At 40.6% G+C, this 18,618-nt stretch overlaps 1 protein-coding gene across 2 annotated transcripts; it reads right to left on the minus strand.

Moving 5' to 3' along the window:
* Window positions 1–1,981: 1,981 nt before the first annotated feature.
* LOC129189513 (progesterone receptor-like) lies at window positions 1,982–17,389 on the minus strand. Of its 2 annotated transcripts, XM_054791252.1 has the most exons (9): window positions 16,222–17,389; window positions 14,834–14,970; window positions 12,188–12,304; window positions 11,686–11,829; window positions 11,363–11,569; window positions 8,014–8,158; window positions 7,123–7,253; window positions 6,863–7,014; window positions 1,982–2,910 (listed from the first exon to the last, which is right to left on the minus strand). In XM_054791252.1, the coding sequence occupies exons 1-9, from the start codon at window positions 17,124–17,126 to the stop codon at window positions 2,746–2,748; spliced, it is 2,103 nt and encodes a 700-aa protein (XP_054647227.1). In that variant the 5' UTR covers window positions 17,127–17,389; the 3' UTR covers window positions 1,982–2,745. The 2 variants fall into 2 exon arrangements, with proteins under 2 accessions (XP_054647227.1, XP_054647228.1); XM_054791253.1 differs by lacking the exon at window positions 1,982–2,910 and having other exon boundaries at window positions 6,942–7,059.
* Between the last annotated feature and the right edge of the window lie 1,229 nt (window positions 17,390–18,618).

The raw sequence follows: 18,618 nt of genomic DNA on the forward strand, positions 1-18,618 counted from the left end.
CAGTGGGTACACATTTTACTCAAAACATTCACTGAAAATCTCAAGTGTTAGCAAGTCATCTGTCTGTCTGTCTAGTATTTTCCCAAAGGTCTTGGGGATCATCAAGATTTTTCTGGCTAAATTGAGATGAGCATTGATGTTTTTTTGTTCAGCAGTGGTTTTTGTCTTGGAACTCTGCCATGCACGCCATTTTTGCTCAGTGTCTTTCTTATGGTGGACTCAAGAACACTGACCTTAACTGAGGCAAGTGAGGCCTCCAGTTCTTTGGATGTTGTTGTGGGGTCTTTTGTGACCTCTTGGATAAGTCGTTGTTAATTTTGGTTGGCCGGCCACTCCTGGGAAGGTTCACCACTGTTCCATGTTTTCGTCATTTGTGGATAATGGCTCTCACTGTGGTTTGCTGGAGTCCCAAAGCTTTATAAATGGCTTTATAACCTTTTCCAGACTGATAGATCTCAATTAATCTCTGGTATGTTTTAACAGGAGGGACAATCACTTTTTCCTCACAGGGCCATGTAGGTTTGGATTTTTTTTCTCCCTTAATAATAAAAAGTTTCATTTAAAAACTGCATTTTGTGTTCAGTTGTGCTGTCATTGACTAATATTTAAATTTGTTTACTGATCTGAAATATTTAAGTGTGACAAAAAAAACAAGAAATCAGGAAGGGGGCAAACACTTTTTCTCACCACTGTATATATACCGCATTTTCCGGACTATAAATCACACTTTTTTTCATGGTTTGGCCGGTCCTGCCAACTTATTCTGTACTTTGGAGCGACTTATGTATGTTTTTTTTCACACTGACAGCCACGAGAGGGCGCTCTAGGCTTGTCTGCCAGTATCTGCTACTCATATCACTCCTGTACCACCGAAAATGTACAATGTAAACATCAACTTGGAAAGACAACAGAGAAAGATGGAACACAAATGCCCCCCAAAAGAAAGTCATATTCCGTAGATTACAAGCTGCACGTAAACTAGTTATGTTATGTTGTTTAGACTATAGTTATCTGAATAACTGTTAATATGTTACGTCAACATACCATCTGTTCACATTACGTTAACAGACGCCTATTTAGCCTGTTGTTCTCCATTTTACTGTTATGACTATATATACATATATATATATATATATATATATATATATATACAATATATATACAAATATGCCTTTGGAAATGAAATATTTGTCCTTGGTCTCTGATTGTATAAAATAAATTTCCCCCAAAAATGGGACTCGGGAGCGACTTATAGTCCAATACGGTACATTCAGCTCCGGAACTCTGTCTTTAATATGCGTCATGCACTTTTTAAACACATTTAAAGTATAAAATATATAGGTCCTTTCTACTAATCAATGAAAATCTAAGACGATGCAGGAACACACGGAATAGAAGTCAAGGGTGTAGAAGTTATATATAAGTTTTACTTTTGCATCTCAGAGCAACTATGGTGCGTTCGTGGACAGGCAAATAAAGTGTGAATTCTCAACTCTTGACCAAAGAACATTATCAGTGAAGCAAAAACATAAACATTGAAATTAGGGATGCTCTGATCAATCGGTGCCACCGATCAGTATCGGCCGATTTCCCTCATGGATGATCGGTATCAGAATCGGCAGCATAAAACCCTGACGGGAGCATCCCTAGTAAAAATGTGGGGCTTTTTTTTAAACAGTGGTACATATATGCTGTACATTTTACCTGTTTCACATATTCATAAATTATTACCGACTTGCGGTGAATGAGATGCGTTTTCTGCCATGTTCAGAGAGATTTAAAAAAAAAAATTCTATTCTCACCAAAAATTTGCAAATATGCGGGGCCGTGAATGCTCAGTTCCAAATGTATATGTATATATTATGTATTTACTATTTCATACTATTTTTATATGAAAATCAGTCATGTTAAAAAGGTAATTAAAACAAGAAAGTAGTGCTGTTGTTGTCATAAATATTCATAACAGCACACCATTCCCATTGCGGTGTGACATTTCCTCTTTTGTGTCATCCAAACAAATACATGCTCTCATGCTCCAGTTTTATTACATGTTGCCACAAATGAGCAGGTCCTTGCTCGGTCCTTTACGGTTCAGCACAGACCTTTCGGACTTTCCCAAGCTACAATGAATACATGATTCACAACAAAGCACCTGCAAAGAACACTTTAAGAAAGCTCACTTGTAGAAAAGTCACAACAGTGGAAAAACACGAAATGACATTAAAAAAAACAAGGCAAATATAAAGTCAAATATAGTTACAGTTTAGTGTTAATCAGCTGCAAAGTCAGTGTGGGCTCCTTTTTTTGTCGACGTCAAAATCGTACAAATATAAATGGACAGAACATCAAAAGTGCAATAATCTTGTCAGCGTTTGCTGTTAGTTGATGATTTGTATGGCTAAGAACAGCTTTCAGACGTGTTTTAAAATGTCTTTGGCTTCAGGTGCATACAGTAACATTCACTGTGGGGGGGGGGAGATAAGCAAAAAAAAAAAAAATCAAAGCTGTGCACACAGATGAAACATTGGATGCCCATGACACAGAACAGGCACCATGAAGAACATAGTAGATGCGATTAGATTACATTAGACAGGAAGAATGAGCTCAGTTCCCTGTTTCTATCCAGATGCGTACCTCTGTGCCTATCCATCATCCTGAAGACGGGGCTCTTCACTCTTGATATTTTTACCACAAGTGCTCAAAGAAGTGCATGTGGGAGCTCAAGTGACATACAGGCTGCTCTCTCTAAGCGGAATTATGGAATAGGATGGGCTTGACCATGCCTGAGAGGATCTTGGGCACATGGACGCTGACAATCTCAGAGATCATCTCCGGGAAGTTGACGCGAGTCTGCAGGGACTGAGCTTCGATGAACAGATCGTAAGTGAACTGATGTAACTTCCGCACAACCTGCAAACGTAAAGGCAACGGTCAGAGATTCTGAAATACCTCTCAGTGTTTCCCCTACATGCCACAAATACATTTCGTTGTCCTGTTCGCCCTCAGTAATTAACACATTATAATGGGACTGTCTGTGAATGTAGCGTGTCGTTACAATTCCGTACAGTAAATGGCATCCAAATTCTGCTTCTGAACACAACTCATATGCACCTGGTCTGCCAGAGAATAAGAAGACGTGGCAGGAGGGATCAGTGTTGCCAACTTTGCAATCCTTCTAGATTCTGGTTTTCAAAAAAAGCGACCTGCAACAAATCTAGTGACTTTTGGAGACTCTAACATGAAAACATGTATTGCTTGTTAGCCACGCCCCATCTAAAAGCACTCACAGACGGCTCCGTCTTGCTTGTGACATAAAAAAACACACAAAAAGAAGCTAGAGGAGACAGTTCGTTTGTATTTCCAAGCACATTTGTTTTGCTTCTCATGTTTTTTTGCTTACATTTTGCCACGGTGTACATAAAATTTACCTGCAACTGCGTCATAACCAACTATGCAAATTACACGATGACGTTAAATCCTTATATGTATTGGGATGCAGACTATAGGAAATTGAGGTTAGAGGAACTTTCTGAACTGTAAAGTATTCATCAACAAAGCTTAACTGCCTTCAGGGCACGGCCAGCCAATCCTAGTGTGTACAATCCGGATAATAAGACTCACTAGACGAGATGTGCAGACACTGACATAGTGGAGCCTTCAGGGGTGAACTCATGATGAAAGACAGGAGGAACGTGTGCGCCATGTCAGAAATACACGACTTACTGTGCTTCCATACTACAATGCTCTTTTCTTTTATTGCTATTCTCAATGAAATGTTTTCCTGTAGCTGCTGCTTGGTACAAAACATGTATGACATTTGGAAGCAAAAAGAATGTTTATTATATTAGAAAAAATCCACTTCATCTTAAATCCATAACCTACCAAATAAATACAAAAGTTACATAAGTACGCCTCAACTGTATTTTCAAACAGTCCCTGTTTTTCCATTTTTTTTAAACAAACAAAACATCCTATTGTCTTACATCCTTATACTACCGAAATGAGGTAAAATACTTCTACTACTGCTAATATTTTATGTACACATAAGGTAATAACTACTTCAACAATTTCAAGAGTGTACTGCCAATATCTGGGAGTAATCTGTGCGACAATAATGTGTTTGAATGAAAATAACTAATAATAGAAGTAATAACAGTAATAGAAAAGAAAACATGATTCTACATTCCTCCATTATCTGCCGGTGACTAAGATACAGTACAGTATTGTTCACCGACGCCCTCTAGTGGTTGCCTAGATACACACAGTATATGTACCAAGACTTTTCATACTGTAGATGCCGAAAGTATAGTTTGTGGTTTCACAACTGCTCATAAAGACGTCAAAAAATAAAATCATATCCGGATGTTTATCCTTCTATGATCATTAGCGTAATCATCGGAGGAAAAAAGCTCACAGGATCATCTTTTTTATTTGTTGGTGTGGTCTTCTTCAAACTTGGACTGTGTGAGTCACACTGTTGTTATCTGATCCCAGTACGAAACCACACTTTTTGAGTTGTACCACTTACTGAATAAACTGTGACTACGGTAATCTTTTGTGTTGCTAAAAGAGGAAATCCAACAGTAAAACATAAAATGCACATTTTAGCCGCTATATAAACACAGCAGCTATAGGGCCGTGTAAATGCCTTCCAGCAGAATCATTTTTGTAATGAAAGTAAGAAATTTCTGTCACATAATTTGATCCCTTAGAATAAAACCAACCGGTATCACAATGATTCCACCCCCTATTGGAAATGTGAAATTTATCTTGCATACAAACATTCATAGATGGTCACGTTCAATAAAGAGTGGGCATTTGTAATGTCAGTTGTGTTATGCTATTTAAAAAGACAGCAAGGGTATAAACCTTGCAAATAAATACAATTACAGGGGGGTTGAAACATTTTCTGTGCATATTCAAGCGTCCCTCACCACTTCGTGCTTTGAATTCCATGGCTTCACTCTCACGGTGTTTCAAAAATTATTATTATTATTATTGTTATTGTTATTATTGATATTAATAAACAAATCATGCTGTTTCATGGTTGCCGGCGGCCTATTATTAGTCAGTTATGTGTTTTTTTGCCTAAATTAAGCAGTTTCAAACATAAAAATGGCTAAATGAATGAAAATACAAATATAAGCCATTCAGAGATGTCGATGATATGTAGTATTCTACACTGGTCTCTAGGGGTCAGTACTGTAATGTACGGTGAGACACTTACAGGCTTTTATTGCTGGTTTGAATTATTTCATAACAGCTACCCGTTACCGTGCAAAGCTGAAACTCAACGCTGAACCCCTGCCAGTCACTCAGCTTCCCGAAGAAACACGTTTACAGTAAGACACATGAGTCTGAGTCTTATTTATGTCTTAAATGGCATATTTATTTATATTTATATTTATATATTTATATATATTTATATTTATTTCATGTCTCAAGGGCTCTAAAAATGTTAAAACCCATATTTAGAAGGTCGTACACATGTTTTGTATGCCCTAACTACGAAAATATTCCATTTATAAATAAGGAATCCTACTTCACGGAAATTCACTCATCACAGTTGGATCTAGTACGAATTAATTGTGATAAATGAGGGATTATTGTATCACTATTTTCGTGACTGTACCTAATTTGAAAACACTTTTAATATGACTGACGTTGCATTGCATACCACCGCAGCAAATGGAAAAATGTGTATTTTTGACTCACAACTCGCTCTCTCTCCTCACAACCCTTCTGCTAGCTTGCCGTTCTCCCCCGATTTTTGATCAACACTCGCAATAAAACTGATTGTTGTAATTATTAGAGACGGTTGATGCTGACGAAGCTCGTGCTTCCGTAGCCAGAGAAACTTTTGCGCCTCAGCACACAACTAGGGTGCGTTCATGGACTGCCAAACAAAGCGCAAAATGGTGAAAAATGATCAGTGAAGCATAAAAAATAAATGTGTAAAAATTGTGTGCTTTCTAAGAGTGGTACATGTATGCTAGACATTTTATCTGTATTTTCATGTGTTATAAATTATTACCAACTTCCATCCATCCATCTTCTATACCGCTTCTCCTCTTTAGGGTCGCGGGGGTATGCTGGAGCCTATCCCAGCTGACTTCGGGCGACAGGCGGGGTACACCCTGGACTGGTCGCCAGCCAATCGCAGGGCACGTATAGACAAACAATCATTCACCCTCACATTCATACCTATGGACAATTTAGAGTCGCAATGAAGCTGACATGCATGTTTTTGGAATGTGGGAGGTCTTCCCGATCTCCAGACTGTTACTGTGTTGGCCAACATGCTAACCACTTATGGTGACCAAAATGTGTTTTCTGTAGAAAAGACAACCTATTTTCAGAGAAAACAAATGTCAAAAAAATATTTAATTTTCACAATTTTAGTCAAAAAAAAAAAAAAGATTTTTTTCCGTGAATTTGCGAGGGTGTGAATACTGAATTGCAAATGTGCGGGGACCCCACTGTATATTATCATCTGCGTAAAGGCATCATTTTGCTACAGTTTAGACCATGCGGGGTGTCAAAGTGTAGCTAATAAAGTGACTTGGAGTCTTTTGCTGGTATTTGGTGGGATATGAAGAGCAGAATATGAGGAGAAATCCCAATCCGAGATGTTTTGTAAAAGCCTGCATGTAATTGAATGAGAGAGAACTGGACTGATGTAAAGTCTCTGTGTTAGGGATAAGTCGCTGCTGGTGGATGTCAAAGCTTTGATGCACTTTGATCTACACAATTTTCCACTAAAGCATTTTAGTGACACTAACTCCAGTGACATTTATGCACCAGTTCAAAGTCACAGTATGGTGTGTTTTGGTGCGTGTGTGTGTGTGTGTGCGTGTATTACAAGTTGGAGGTAGTCCAGCAGTTGCGTGAGCTGAAACAGCCTCTGTGTCCGGGTGGTCTCCCCGCGGTGGCTGGCCAAGCGGTCTAGCTCCTTGATGTAGGAGGTCCGTATATCATGAAAACAACGCTGGTTCTTCAGGCCCCCCACTGGCACTGAGACCACAAAACCATCACACAATAACTCCCATTCCATCAATTCTTTAAAAAAAAAAAAAAAAATCTTATTTCAGTTGCTGACTTGATATGATTTGCTGGACTCACAGATGCTGAAGAGGACCAGCGCCTTCATGCACAGGAATTCCTCTTGGGTGACCTTCAGCATGCAGAAACGTTGGGACAGCACCTTCATCCGCACACAGTGTTCATACATGCTGGACACCTGCATACGCTGGCTGCATGGAAGAGAGCCAGCGAAATGCACGATCAGAAGAAAGACGCGGGAATGGACGACGCAAGAAGGTTGAGGCATTGAGAACTATACAAAAAGAGGACAGTCAAGAGCGGCAGAAACAAGAACAAAAATGCAGCGGCTGAGGTGAGAAAGATGAACAAGATGGATAATGGAAAAAGAGAGCGACGGCCAGGCTGAGAAAAATAGAGGTCAGGAACGGGGGCAGGCGTATCCATTACTATGCAGGTCAGAGACAGCCCAATAGAGAGGGACCACCAGCACCACTCAATGCGTTCCTGCTAAGGATGCCAAGTGAAGGCTGCTCGTGGCGGGCTGAAGGCCTGTGAGCCACATGAACCCAGACTTACAACTTACAGGTGCTCATTTCATGTGCACGGTAAACACAAGAGGAGTAACACGAGAGGAGTTTAAGTTTGAAAGATATTCAGGTTGTCACTGTGGAGGAAAAGAAGCAACTGTCACACTCTCGCTGGTTTTGAAAAGATGAAAGAGACTGAGGCGATCCCTCTAAGGCCATGTATACAATATGCAAAGGATTATTGCGAGAACAGAAGAAAAATACGCTTGCATTTTTTTTGTACTCCGCGATGATTTCTCCTTTTCATTCATGACAGAAAAAGAATGCCGAATAAACCTGGTGTCACAGGGATTATTATTATTACTTCAGTCTGGCACGAAAGAAAAAAACTTGTTTTCAAACTGCAGCATGCATAGTTTTGTAGTTTACGGGGGCGACTTACTCATTGAAAACCAGGTCTGGAGCGAAGTAGAGCATGGAGCTGTTGGTGAGGGTGTAGGACCTCCAGCCCAGAGCAAACACCATCACCCCCATCCACGACAGCTGGATCACCGTCATCTGGTCATCCACATGCAGGTCACGGAAGCCTGTGAAAACATCCAACTTACAGCAGGGTTTCCCATATATTCATTTATTTGTGGCGACCTGCCATGTCTACATTTGGACTGCCTCGGAGGGTTTTGCCGCTACCCTTTATTTATTTCTCTTTAGATTTGCCACCATCTGCTTACCTTCATTCACAATCACATTATAGTAGCATTGCCTAAGTGGCTTGCTGTTCCAACTCCGTCCAGCAAATGGCATCCGAAATGTGCATAGCCAGAGGCACTTCAGCTCCTCAATTTGCAAGCGGTAGCCAACAAGTAGCTTGACAACACAGTGTAAACAGGTAGTCATCAAACACAACGAGTCTTACTCACGATAGCGCCACACATAACAAGTTATACACGACAACAATGAACTACCTGTCTATGTGGGTAACAAGCACTAAGTGCTAACAACAAATACTACAACTGTTATTTACACAGTGCCCACAAGGCATGCTGGGTACTCAAGCGGCAACTCCCCACGACACTACAATATAGTGAGATATTAGATGTACAATGAAGTGCGATGCGCAAGCCACCACCACAAGACGAATTGCAGACCTGTGGGAACACTTTCAATATTGTGCATAAGTTTTAGGTCAGCATCTGTTCTTCCAGTGGTGTCCACAACACTGCCTAAATAGGTAAAAGCTTCTACCTCGTGTAGGGCAGTGCTGTTCAAGACGTTGGGGTTTCAGGTTTTGGAGTGGATTGGGGTGGCCTGCATGCAAGACTTTACACAAGATAAGGTTTATCAGTGGGGATTCGACAGTATAGCGATCCATTATTTGCCACAGTGTTGCCGTAAGCTGTCTAAGCCGTTAAATGCTTTTTCAGAGTCAATCAAGTTCATGTGCAGGGACATGTTCCATTCAATAGCCTGCTCAATGATTATGCGTAGTGTTGCTGTGTTGTCTGTGCAGAAGCGATCTTTCCTGAATCTTGCCTACTGGTCCCAGAGCCGCTTGTCTACAGCTTCCTGGAGACAGTTGAGAATGACCCGATTAAAGACCTTACTGGGCACTGAAAGTAGTTGTTGCACTTCCTGCACCTTTCTTTGGTCGTTTAATTGTGTGCCTCTCTGTGTCTTTGCGTCCTCCCAGATTCTCCCAAAGAGCATGTCTGTAGATGTGTTTATATCAGTTTTAAGGGCCGCAAGTGGAATATTGTCACAGCCAGCAGCCTCGCCAGATTTCAGTAGTTTGATTGCCGCTTTTATTTCAGTCCTGTTCCTAGGAATGTGTGGCCTTTCTGCTGGCGGTGGTCTATTCAGGACCTCTTGGAAGTGCTCCGCCAATCTGTTAAGCTGCTCTTCCAGGGTTGACAGCAGTTGGCCATTCTTGTCTATGATTGGTTTTTAACTTTGTACGTACTGTATGTCCTTGATGATTTCCTTGTGATGTTATACAGTTCTTTCATGTTTCTTTCAAGTCTGCGCCTCTATCCAGACTCTCACCAAAAGTGAATGGGCTCTTCCTTGACCCGTGCACGAGACATCTATAGAGTTTCGTGGAAACCAGTTTAGTACTTTTTTGTGTAACCCTACACTACAAAAGTGAAATCTAAGCAAGAATAAATACCTAAATACCTGACATCAAGGTAAAAAATAATAATTGTTTATTAACAAGACAATTTGCATATCGTAAGCAATATGCACTAAAGTCAGAGATACACTATTTAACCTATAAAATAATTTAAAAAATAATAATAATAAAATAAGACTTGTCTGAATGCTTGAAACAAGTAAAATGTTTTGGCTAGTCAAATGGTTATTGTTCTTTTTGCAGAGCATCCCTCACAATATCACGGTTTCATTATTGCTCCCTCGCTATATCGCAGTTTTTCAGACATTTATTAATTAATGATCGCAGTTTCGTGGTAGACTATGGTCTATTATTAGTCAAAACATATTGAAAAACAAGTAGTATGTAGTATTCTGGTCACTAGGCGGCAGTAATGACACAAAACATTGAGACATTACCTTACATTACGTTACCTTAACACATCATGAAGGCATGAAGTCAGCTATGGCGTGTCCGACACAAAAGAGTGAGAAAAAGTTCTCCTCCTATCCATTGTGAAAGGGGTAAGTTTTTGGCTTCTTAAGTTTAGAAGAAATAAAATAAATTTAAGGGTAACTGGTTCGTAAACAACGAATAATAGGAGAGTAAAGGTGACTATAGGGGTGTTAGTTTATGTCTAAAGGGCTCTAATGTTAAAAATAATGAAGTTATGAAGAGGTTTTCTATGCTCTAACTATGAAAATATTTACTAACATTGAATCCTATATCGCGGAAAATCATTTAACACAGTCGGATCTGGAACCAATTAACCGCTATAATTTTACTTTTAAGATGTGTAGGTCAGAATTTTGTGCATATTACTTCAAATAAGCAAACTGGTAGAAACAAAAGTAGAAAGTAGAAGTAGAAAAAAAAACATACCTTTCAGATGTTTAATCTATTCTTTGGTACGGTGTGGTTTATTTTTTTCACACGTGCTTTATATGTTACATTAAGAAATATCATGTGGTGACATTTGCAGAATTCACCATGACCGAAAAGGAGAAGGAAGAAACAGAGCTTATTTAATCCTTCTCCATGTCTATTACTGAGAATTCGTTCACATCTTGTCATTTAAATTAAGTTCACTTCCTGTGTAAAGAAAAAAAAAAGGAAAATATCAATCAACAAATAGCATTAAAAATGACTTAGATATAGTTATGCAGTGTGAAGGAAAGGAAGGAATAAAAATGTTAAAAATAAGGATAGCAATAAAAGTAAAAATGTAATAAGAGCGATAAAATAGGAATAAATTGTTAAATAGAAAAAAATAAGTCATATAATAAGTTAGATACACATAAGTTACTATGTGTATCTGTCCTACTATTTCTTTTCCTATGTAAATATGTCTGAAAAAGTTCATTAAAACAAAGGCTTTTGCATAGTACTGGACATACTTGAATTCAATATACCTGTGTAATCAGCAAGGCCATGAACGTCTGCTTCCATTGTCTTAAATATGAAAACATCGCCCTCTAGTGGCTAAAATTTGCAGCGGTTGGATTGGGTTTACGAGCGCCAACTCTACATGATGAATTACGTATTGTCTGCTTGTGTGCAGGCCTCCCCAATTGTTAAATGATATACAGTGCATATCTTCTGCCAGATAGATTTATAGTTCTTCTGCATGGCCGTAAATTACCTGGCATGGCTTTGGCCCAGCGTACCACTGTTACAAGTTGTCTCTCTCCAAGCTCGTTGAGGCTAGTTAGCAGGGAGGCGGAGCTGTCTGGAAGGGCCGGGTCGTGCCCTGCGTTGACGACAGCGGGCTCGATGGCCTGGAGCACGCTGAGCAGGGATAGGCAGGAGCGTAGAGTCGGGGGGATGCTTAGCACCAGAGCCTGGGATGCTGAAAGGGAACAAGAATTGTATTACATGGCAGTGGGTCACAGAAAGAGTGAGGAAAAGAGAACTACACGAGGAAAATATGCTTATTAGTTTGAATGTGGCACTTTTCCTAATCACCTTGAGCCCTGGCAACTGCACTTCCATGCTTTAAGATCACATCTCTCCTCCCTGGCCTCTCTCCTATTTCTCCAGGCCTCAAGGCAGCGGGAGGGTGCTCCTCTTCCCCGCTCCTCGTCTGGCCGGATCCCTTCAGCCTGCGACCTACAATCCACCACAGACAGTTGAGACACGGCGAAGAAGAAACATACAGATAAAAGGAGATAAAGCGTTTTCAATGTCAACTTCTTTGGTCTGATTGCAATTAATACGACAATGGGAGTACATTTAAAGGCCTTTTAGACACAGCTCCGCTCCCTTTCAGACACAGCCCGGCTCTTTATCATAACCATGTGGGGAGGTTCTTAATCCCTGGCTGCAGGCAACAAAAAACCCCAACAGCTTTGTTCCACTGTACTCGATCTAGAACATTTTATTAGCATGTTCTGATCCGCGTGTATGGTACACAACCCCGCTTCTCAAATACACTCCACACACTCCCTCTCGTCACCAGGATGCTCACCTTTGAGGCTCATTCCTGACATGAAGCAGCGCTTCAAGCGACACGAGGCACAGTTTTTACGCCTCAGTTTGTCGATGGTGCAGTCGTTGCGGCTGGCACACAGGTGGTTCTGTTTACCTGAAAAAAGGATAGGATAAAGCAGCCACTCCACCAAAACAATGCCCTCTAGAGGTGGGCGGATCGATCCAAATATCAATAATATCGATAACAGTGTTGTATCAATACCGGGTCAATACTATTGTAATGACATTACATTTTATTACATATTTTATTATATTTTTCTGTTCTCCTTTATGTTTATTTGCACAAATATCTGTGTTCATTGTTGTGTTGTTCCCATATATTGCATGTACCGTCAAACCTCGATTTTTGTCAGCCCCGTGATTCGGTTTTCATTGAAAGTTTTCGGCAAAATGTTGCCTTTTGTCTAAGCTTTCCTACAATACGGCGTGTCGCAAACTTGTCTGCTAAAACAAACTTCTAAATGACCCGCCATGGGGCCAGAGAAAGTGGCAAGTGGTGTCAATTGGATAAAGAAGATGAGAAAAACTATTGAATTCAATCTCGCCAGGATGTATGGGAAGTCTGCATCAAGTTCCGTCCATTGGCCATTTATGATTACTTTGCATTTTCTGCATGTAGACCTGTAATTATTCTGTATAAAATGCATTTTTTGTTAATATGTTTGAGTGTCTAGAACAGATTAATTGGATTTTTATTATTTCCTATGGGAAACATTTTCATATGTATGACGTTTTGGAGCCAATTATTAACAAAAGCCAAGGTACCACTGTATTCATATTTTCGGTGTCAAATTATAACATGAATTGCCATTAATTAATTACAGTCATATTTTGGGCATTATTTTTTTAATCATGTTAATCAAATTTTTAATCTGTAACTTTACAGTTACTGTATGCGAGTAGCCTGAAGTGAATGTTGATTTGCCGTCATTGTGTTGGGGCTTGTTTAGGATTGGCTGAGATGCTCCCATTGTGACTGGCAGGCAAGGTGAGGAGCGGCAAGTAGGGAAGACGCGACGTGAAAATGGAGGAGCATGTGAAACTCGTCGGTTCAATGAATGGGAAATTTACATTTCAACAACGCCCCGACAGCACCATTCGTAAAGGTAGAGTCATATGCCTTCTTTGTGCACCCACAGCTAGCGTTAGCAGCAAACACGTCAGCAATTTAGCGAAGCGCTTCACCTAACAAAACTCGAGGAAAACATCCCACGTACGTGCAAATCTGCAACCGACAGGCTGGCAAATATTCTTGCAAAATGGATCGCGATGAACTGCAGGCCGATAAGCCTTGGGGAAGACGAGGGGCTACCAAAGGTGTTGCAAACTGTATCCAATAACCCATTAGAACTACAGTAACAACTAAAATCAGCAAGATGTATGATGGCGAAAAGAGAAACAAACTTAAGATTTTGGTGGAACCAACTGTGTTACTATAACCGGAGACCACTGGACTTCAGCTGGCAACCACAGCTGTTTGGGGGTGACCGGACAGTTTATTGATGGTGATAAACAATGTTATTTTTGATGTGCTAACTTATAGCACTGTGATTGATGGGTCTGTTTTATTTATATTATAACATCTCAAGCAGAGGATGAGCAACAAGTTCAGTGTTCAATACTTGAATTGCTCAGAAAAGAGTTCTTACTGTTTTTGGATGTGTTAACTTTAGCGCTTTATATGGTCCCGATGTTTTATTTTATCTTTAGGACCCGGGCGAAGGCCATCTTGAAACTGCTACGTTTATTATTATTATTATTATTTATGAGGTATTTTCCGCAAACCTTCTTACATTTTTGTGTCAGGTGTCGCAAAAATGAACCCCCAAAAAGTCACTCAGTAGCGCCCCCTTTAAACATTGAAAAAATGGGTTTCACAGAACGACACAAAATTTTTTCTGTCATTTATCAATCTTTTGATCCGCCGCAATAATGTAGTGAATTTGAATGAAAATACCTAAAAGTAAGGGCTTTTCTCAGCAATTTTTAGGTGCGATAAAAAAAAAAAACCTGATTATTTAGACCAATTAATTACAGATCATAATTAATTAATCTCTACATTTTCTTTAATCTCTTGACAGCACTAATTTATATGTTGTTATACTGCGAGTGAGTCCTTGCAACACAGGAGGGCATTTAGCTGACTTTATTCTCCTCAAACAAATTGTATGTAATAAAAGGAAATAATTGTATTATTTTGTCTTATGTCGTTAAGTTAAATGTTGTTAAGTTTTTTTTTTAAGTGTGTCGATAGAAATAAAACACATCTTGTGTTTTATTCTGATTGTAATCATGATCAATAAATTTAAAGCAAAAATCCCGAAATCATTCAACGAGCTTGAAAAATGTCCACGTAAAAAAGTATTGGTGTCGGTTACCGGCTATACTGGCCTTGTATTTACTTGGTATTGTAGTAAAATTGTAGTATCGCCCCCATGCAATGCCCACACCTCCAGTCCAAGCATCGCTATGCGGATGTTTGCTGATAACAAGTAGCTGCGACTTGTAAAGTCAGGTCGTTTTGCCCTAGTTGCCCGGGCAAATTAGTGGGTGTAAGAAATGAAACAAGTGCACGAGTAATTGTGCGTGGGTGAGTGCGTGTGTGTTTGTGCGTCACACCCACCAGCGGCTGCTCTCTTGAAGAATACTTTGCAGCTGCCACAGGTGACTGCTCCATAGTGACAGCCTGAGGCATCATCCCCACACACCTGACACACCCGCCTGTCTGATAGGTACACACCTGGGAACAGGTCCTCAGGCCTGAACACACACACACACACACACACACACACACGCACACAAAACAGTTTTAACGGTGGATTTAGGTGAACATGCTTGACCTTAGTTAAAATTAGTCAGCTTGTTATGACATTCTGGCCACTAACTCCTTCTAATCTGATTACAATCATCCTCTGTTATGTTTGCATGTATGGCAACAAGTTGTGTTACACAGCAGTCTTTCTGAAAACACACTCCGACCACAGGATGAGCACCAGGTGCTGTATCTCATGTTTACGGGGACACTGATATATTAACCTGTTTTGTACAAAGAGCACTGCAAAGTGGAGCTGCATGCAGGCACACAACAGGGCCAAGGCTGAGAGCTACACATGGTGTTGTGACACAAATTGTGTAATACCAATATGCAGCTGCACAACACTATATGCCAAGGGTATCCAAACCTTCTCCGCCAAAGGCTGCATCATGAAAAATATTTTTCCATATTTTCTTCTTTTAATTTTATTATATTTTTAAAGCGAAAATATTTCATTAGTTGAATTAAAAAAGTGAAACTCTTATATTCTATAACTTCACTGCACGCAGTTAAATATTTAAATAATAATAATATAAATATAATATACCGATAATAATATTCATAATAATAATTTATTTGTTAATAATTTTGACGACTATCAGTTAATAAAACCCCCAAATTCAGTATCTCATAAAATTAGAAAAATTGTCAAAAAGTTGAATAATGCAAATGATTGGTTCTTGCTCTCATCATAAAATGAACTGCAAAAAATGTCGAGAGCCTTGAATGTGTCTCTTAGTCTGAATTTTAACTCAGCAACTCAAATAACCTCATTTACTGAGATGGACTATTTTCTGCACTATTTTCCCCATTTTTGCTTAATTTTATTTGAAAATGTGCTCTTGGCCAATGAAAATAAAAGCAGCGGGCTGCTAATGGTATCCAGGCCTCACCTTGGACACTGCCCAAACAAGTAATGATGTGTCTGTCTGTCTACCATGTGGCACTGTGCAGCCCACAACACATTAATATTACTAATCCACCAATGACAGAGCAATGAGTGCATCAAACAAAGTTCAAAAGGACACAATGGAACAATGGAACAGTGAATCTTGACAAGCCAATACAGTCATTGTTCACAAATGTGTCTGATTAGAAGAATGCGGCGGATGAATGAACGCGAGACAAGCTTGGAGGATTGAATTATCCCAAAGAAAAGAATCCACAAGTCATTATTGTTAGACTGTGTTGTTTACCTGAACCCCCTATCTGTGCAGTCCATCCAGGCTGGCGGTTCTGTCTTGATGGATGGGTAAGTGGGCTGCCCGTTAGCGTGTTCACTTTGGTAACTTTCCACTTGGCCAAAGGCTGGTGCCATCGCTGCTGCTCGCATGCCTCCTTTACTCTGCTCGCTCTTGTTGTGCCAGACACAGCGGCATTCCTGCCTGCACCCAACACCTGCTTGTCCACAGTTGCAATATTTACACTGCAAATGATGCCCATCTGATCCAGTCCTCCCCGGCTCGGCTCGGCCACCGTATGCGCAGTCATTTACGCACAATACACCCGGGAGGTCTCTGTACAAGTTGGGGCTGACAGAGTAAGCAGAATATTGTTTGAGTGGTAAGAGTTGGTCCATTTGGGAGGGCGGTTCCGAGTTTGCAAACAAGTTGGACTCTTTGCAGACGAATGTGGATATGACCGAACCGCGCGTCACTGTCTGCGCGCTGTCAGCTTCGCCGGACCTCAGCAAGTCCATGCAGCTCACCTGCTGCATGCCATGGCAAACGTCTCCGAACTCGTCCTCTCTGTTGTCGTTATTGCCTTGCGTGTCCATATTCCCAGCCACGCCGTACTCCGCCGCCACTTCCCGGGAACTCTGACCCACAGCGGGCTCGCAGTCTGCAAAAGCGGCAGCACCGGTGCCGTGGTGGTTGTGGAGCGGGGAGGACAGCGCGTCCAAGCCCAGAGACACAGACACTGCCTCGCTGAGCTCGGCTGTGCTGGGACACGCACAGGTGTCGAAGCGATCTGGCTCATTTCTTCTTCTGGAGTTCTCTTCTAAATTGGACAAACTGGAGCGGAAATCCATGTTGTGCACACGCGAGGCGTTCGATGAAGAAGTGAAGAAATAGACGCCTCCTAAGGACTTTGTGGTCATATCAGGGGGAAGGAAGTCCAGTCCAACCGTCGACGTAGCTGTCTGCAGGGAAGAAGGGACGTCCTGCAGCTCAAATCCGCGGGTTGGACAACTTTTTCCTTTTTTCCGTCTCTTCCTCTTCTTTCAATGCAACAAACCCTTGAGACGACACAGCTTCACACGGCCGCGAACACAAATCACCTCACAGCTAGCACCGCTCAACTTTGCGCGCATTAAGTCTGAATAATAACGTTAAATTATACAACAATTCCGTTATTTGGCAGCCACAAATGCCCCCAGATCTCGCGAGAGAAAAGCCATGCTCAGAAAGCAAAGCCGTGCAAACACCAGCGAACACTTTAAAACAAACAAACCAGGAAACAATTTTTAAAAATAAAAATAAGTTTTACAAGACTGTCCTCTAGCTGTTGACGACTACAACAACAAAACATACTGTGAAACTGGATGGAAACATATGGTAATACATGATATATTCATGAATTTATTTCACCCTAAATCATGTAGCATCTTAAGAATTGCACTTTTTAGATTCGATTTAGTCAGAATCTTGGTTTAAAGCAGGGGTGTACAAACGTTTTCCTACAAATTCCCAGTTTTCCTACTAATACTACAAATATAACACATTCAATGAATTAATTGTACTTTTAGAACATGACATGCGCAATAAAAAAAAAAACACCCCTGGTTTAAAGCAAAAAAGCTAGCATATAGCCGACAGTAGAGCCCCACTTTTTGTGGCGGTTACCTTCCGGGACCACAAGCGAATGCTGAAAATTCGCCCATAAAAGATCTATATTTTTGTCATTTATTTAAAAAAATCCATGAACAGATGTAATCGGAGTCACATTGTACACGACAATTTTGCGGTCAAGGGCCGCCAAACAAAGTGTGAAATCTCAACGTTTGATGAAAAAACATTATCAGTGAAGCATAGAGACATCAAGGTGTAAATACTGTAGGCATTCTAACAGTGCTACATGTACGCTGTTGTCATTATTAGATTACGTCGGGGTCCCACGGGACATTTACTTGCTGCGCAAACACAAGCCAAAACTGAACTAGCATTCAACTTGTCACACAGTGACATGAACATGAAGTGACAGAACACTACTACTGTCATAGTGCCAACACCAAAATGACAGCACAACAGGGAAATAAAAGCACTTAGGACAACTACTACAATGGGGAATAATAAACAACAACCATGTTAACTCTAAACTGTAGCAACTTTTTACAAAACAAGTACCGCAAAGCATGCTGGGAAGCCGGAAGCTGGGAGTGTCGCTGTCTAGCAGCATGCCTTCCGGAGAGAATACTTGATGTGGCCTCGCCTCTTCCAGACTCTACATCCAGCAGCCCCCCGGATATTGTTGCGTTTGAGACCCCAGGATTACATTCAGCTCCAAAACCCTCTCCTTCTCTCTTCAGTATGCCTCACACACTTATTAAACACATTTGAAATGATCAAATGTATTTGTACTCACCATGCTGT

This window comes from Dunckerocampus dactyliophorus, chromosome 11 (genome assembly GCF_027744805.1).
Source record: "Dunckerocampus dactyliophorus isolate RoL2022-P2 chromosome 11, RoL_Ddac_1.1, whole genome shotgun sequence".
Classification (NCBI taxonomy): Eukaryota; Metazoa; Chordata; class Actinopteri; order Syngnathiformes; family Syngnathidae; genus Dunckerocampus; species Dunckerocampus dactyliophorus.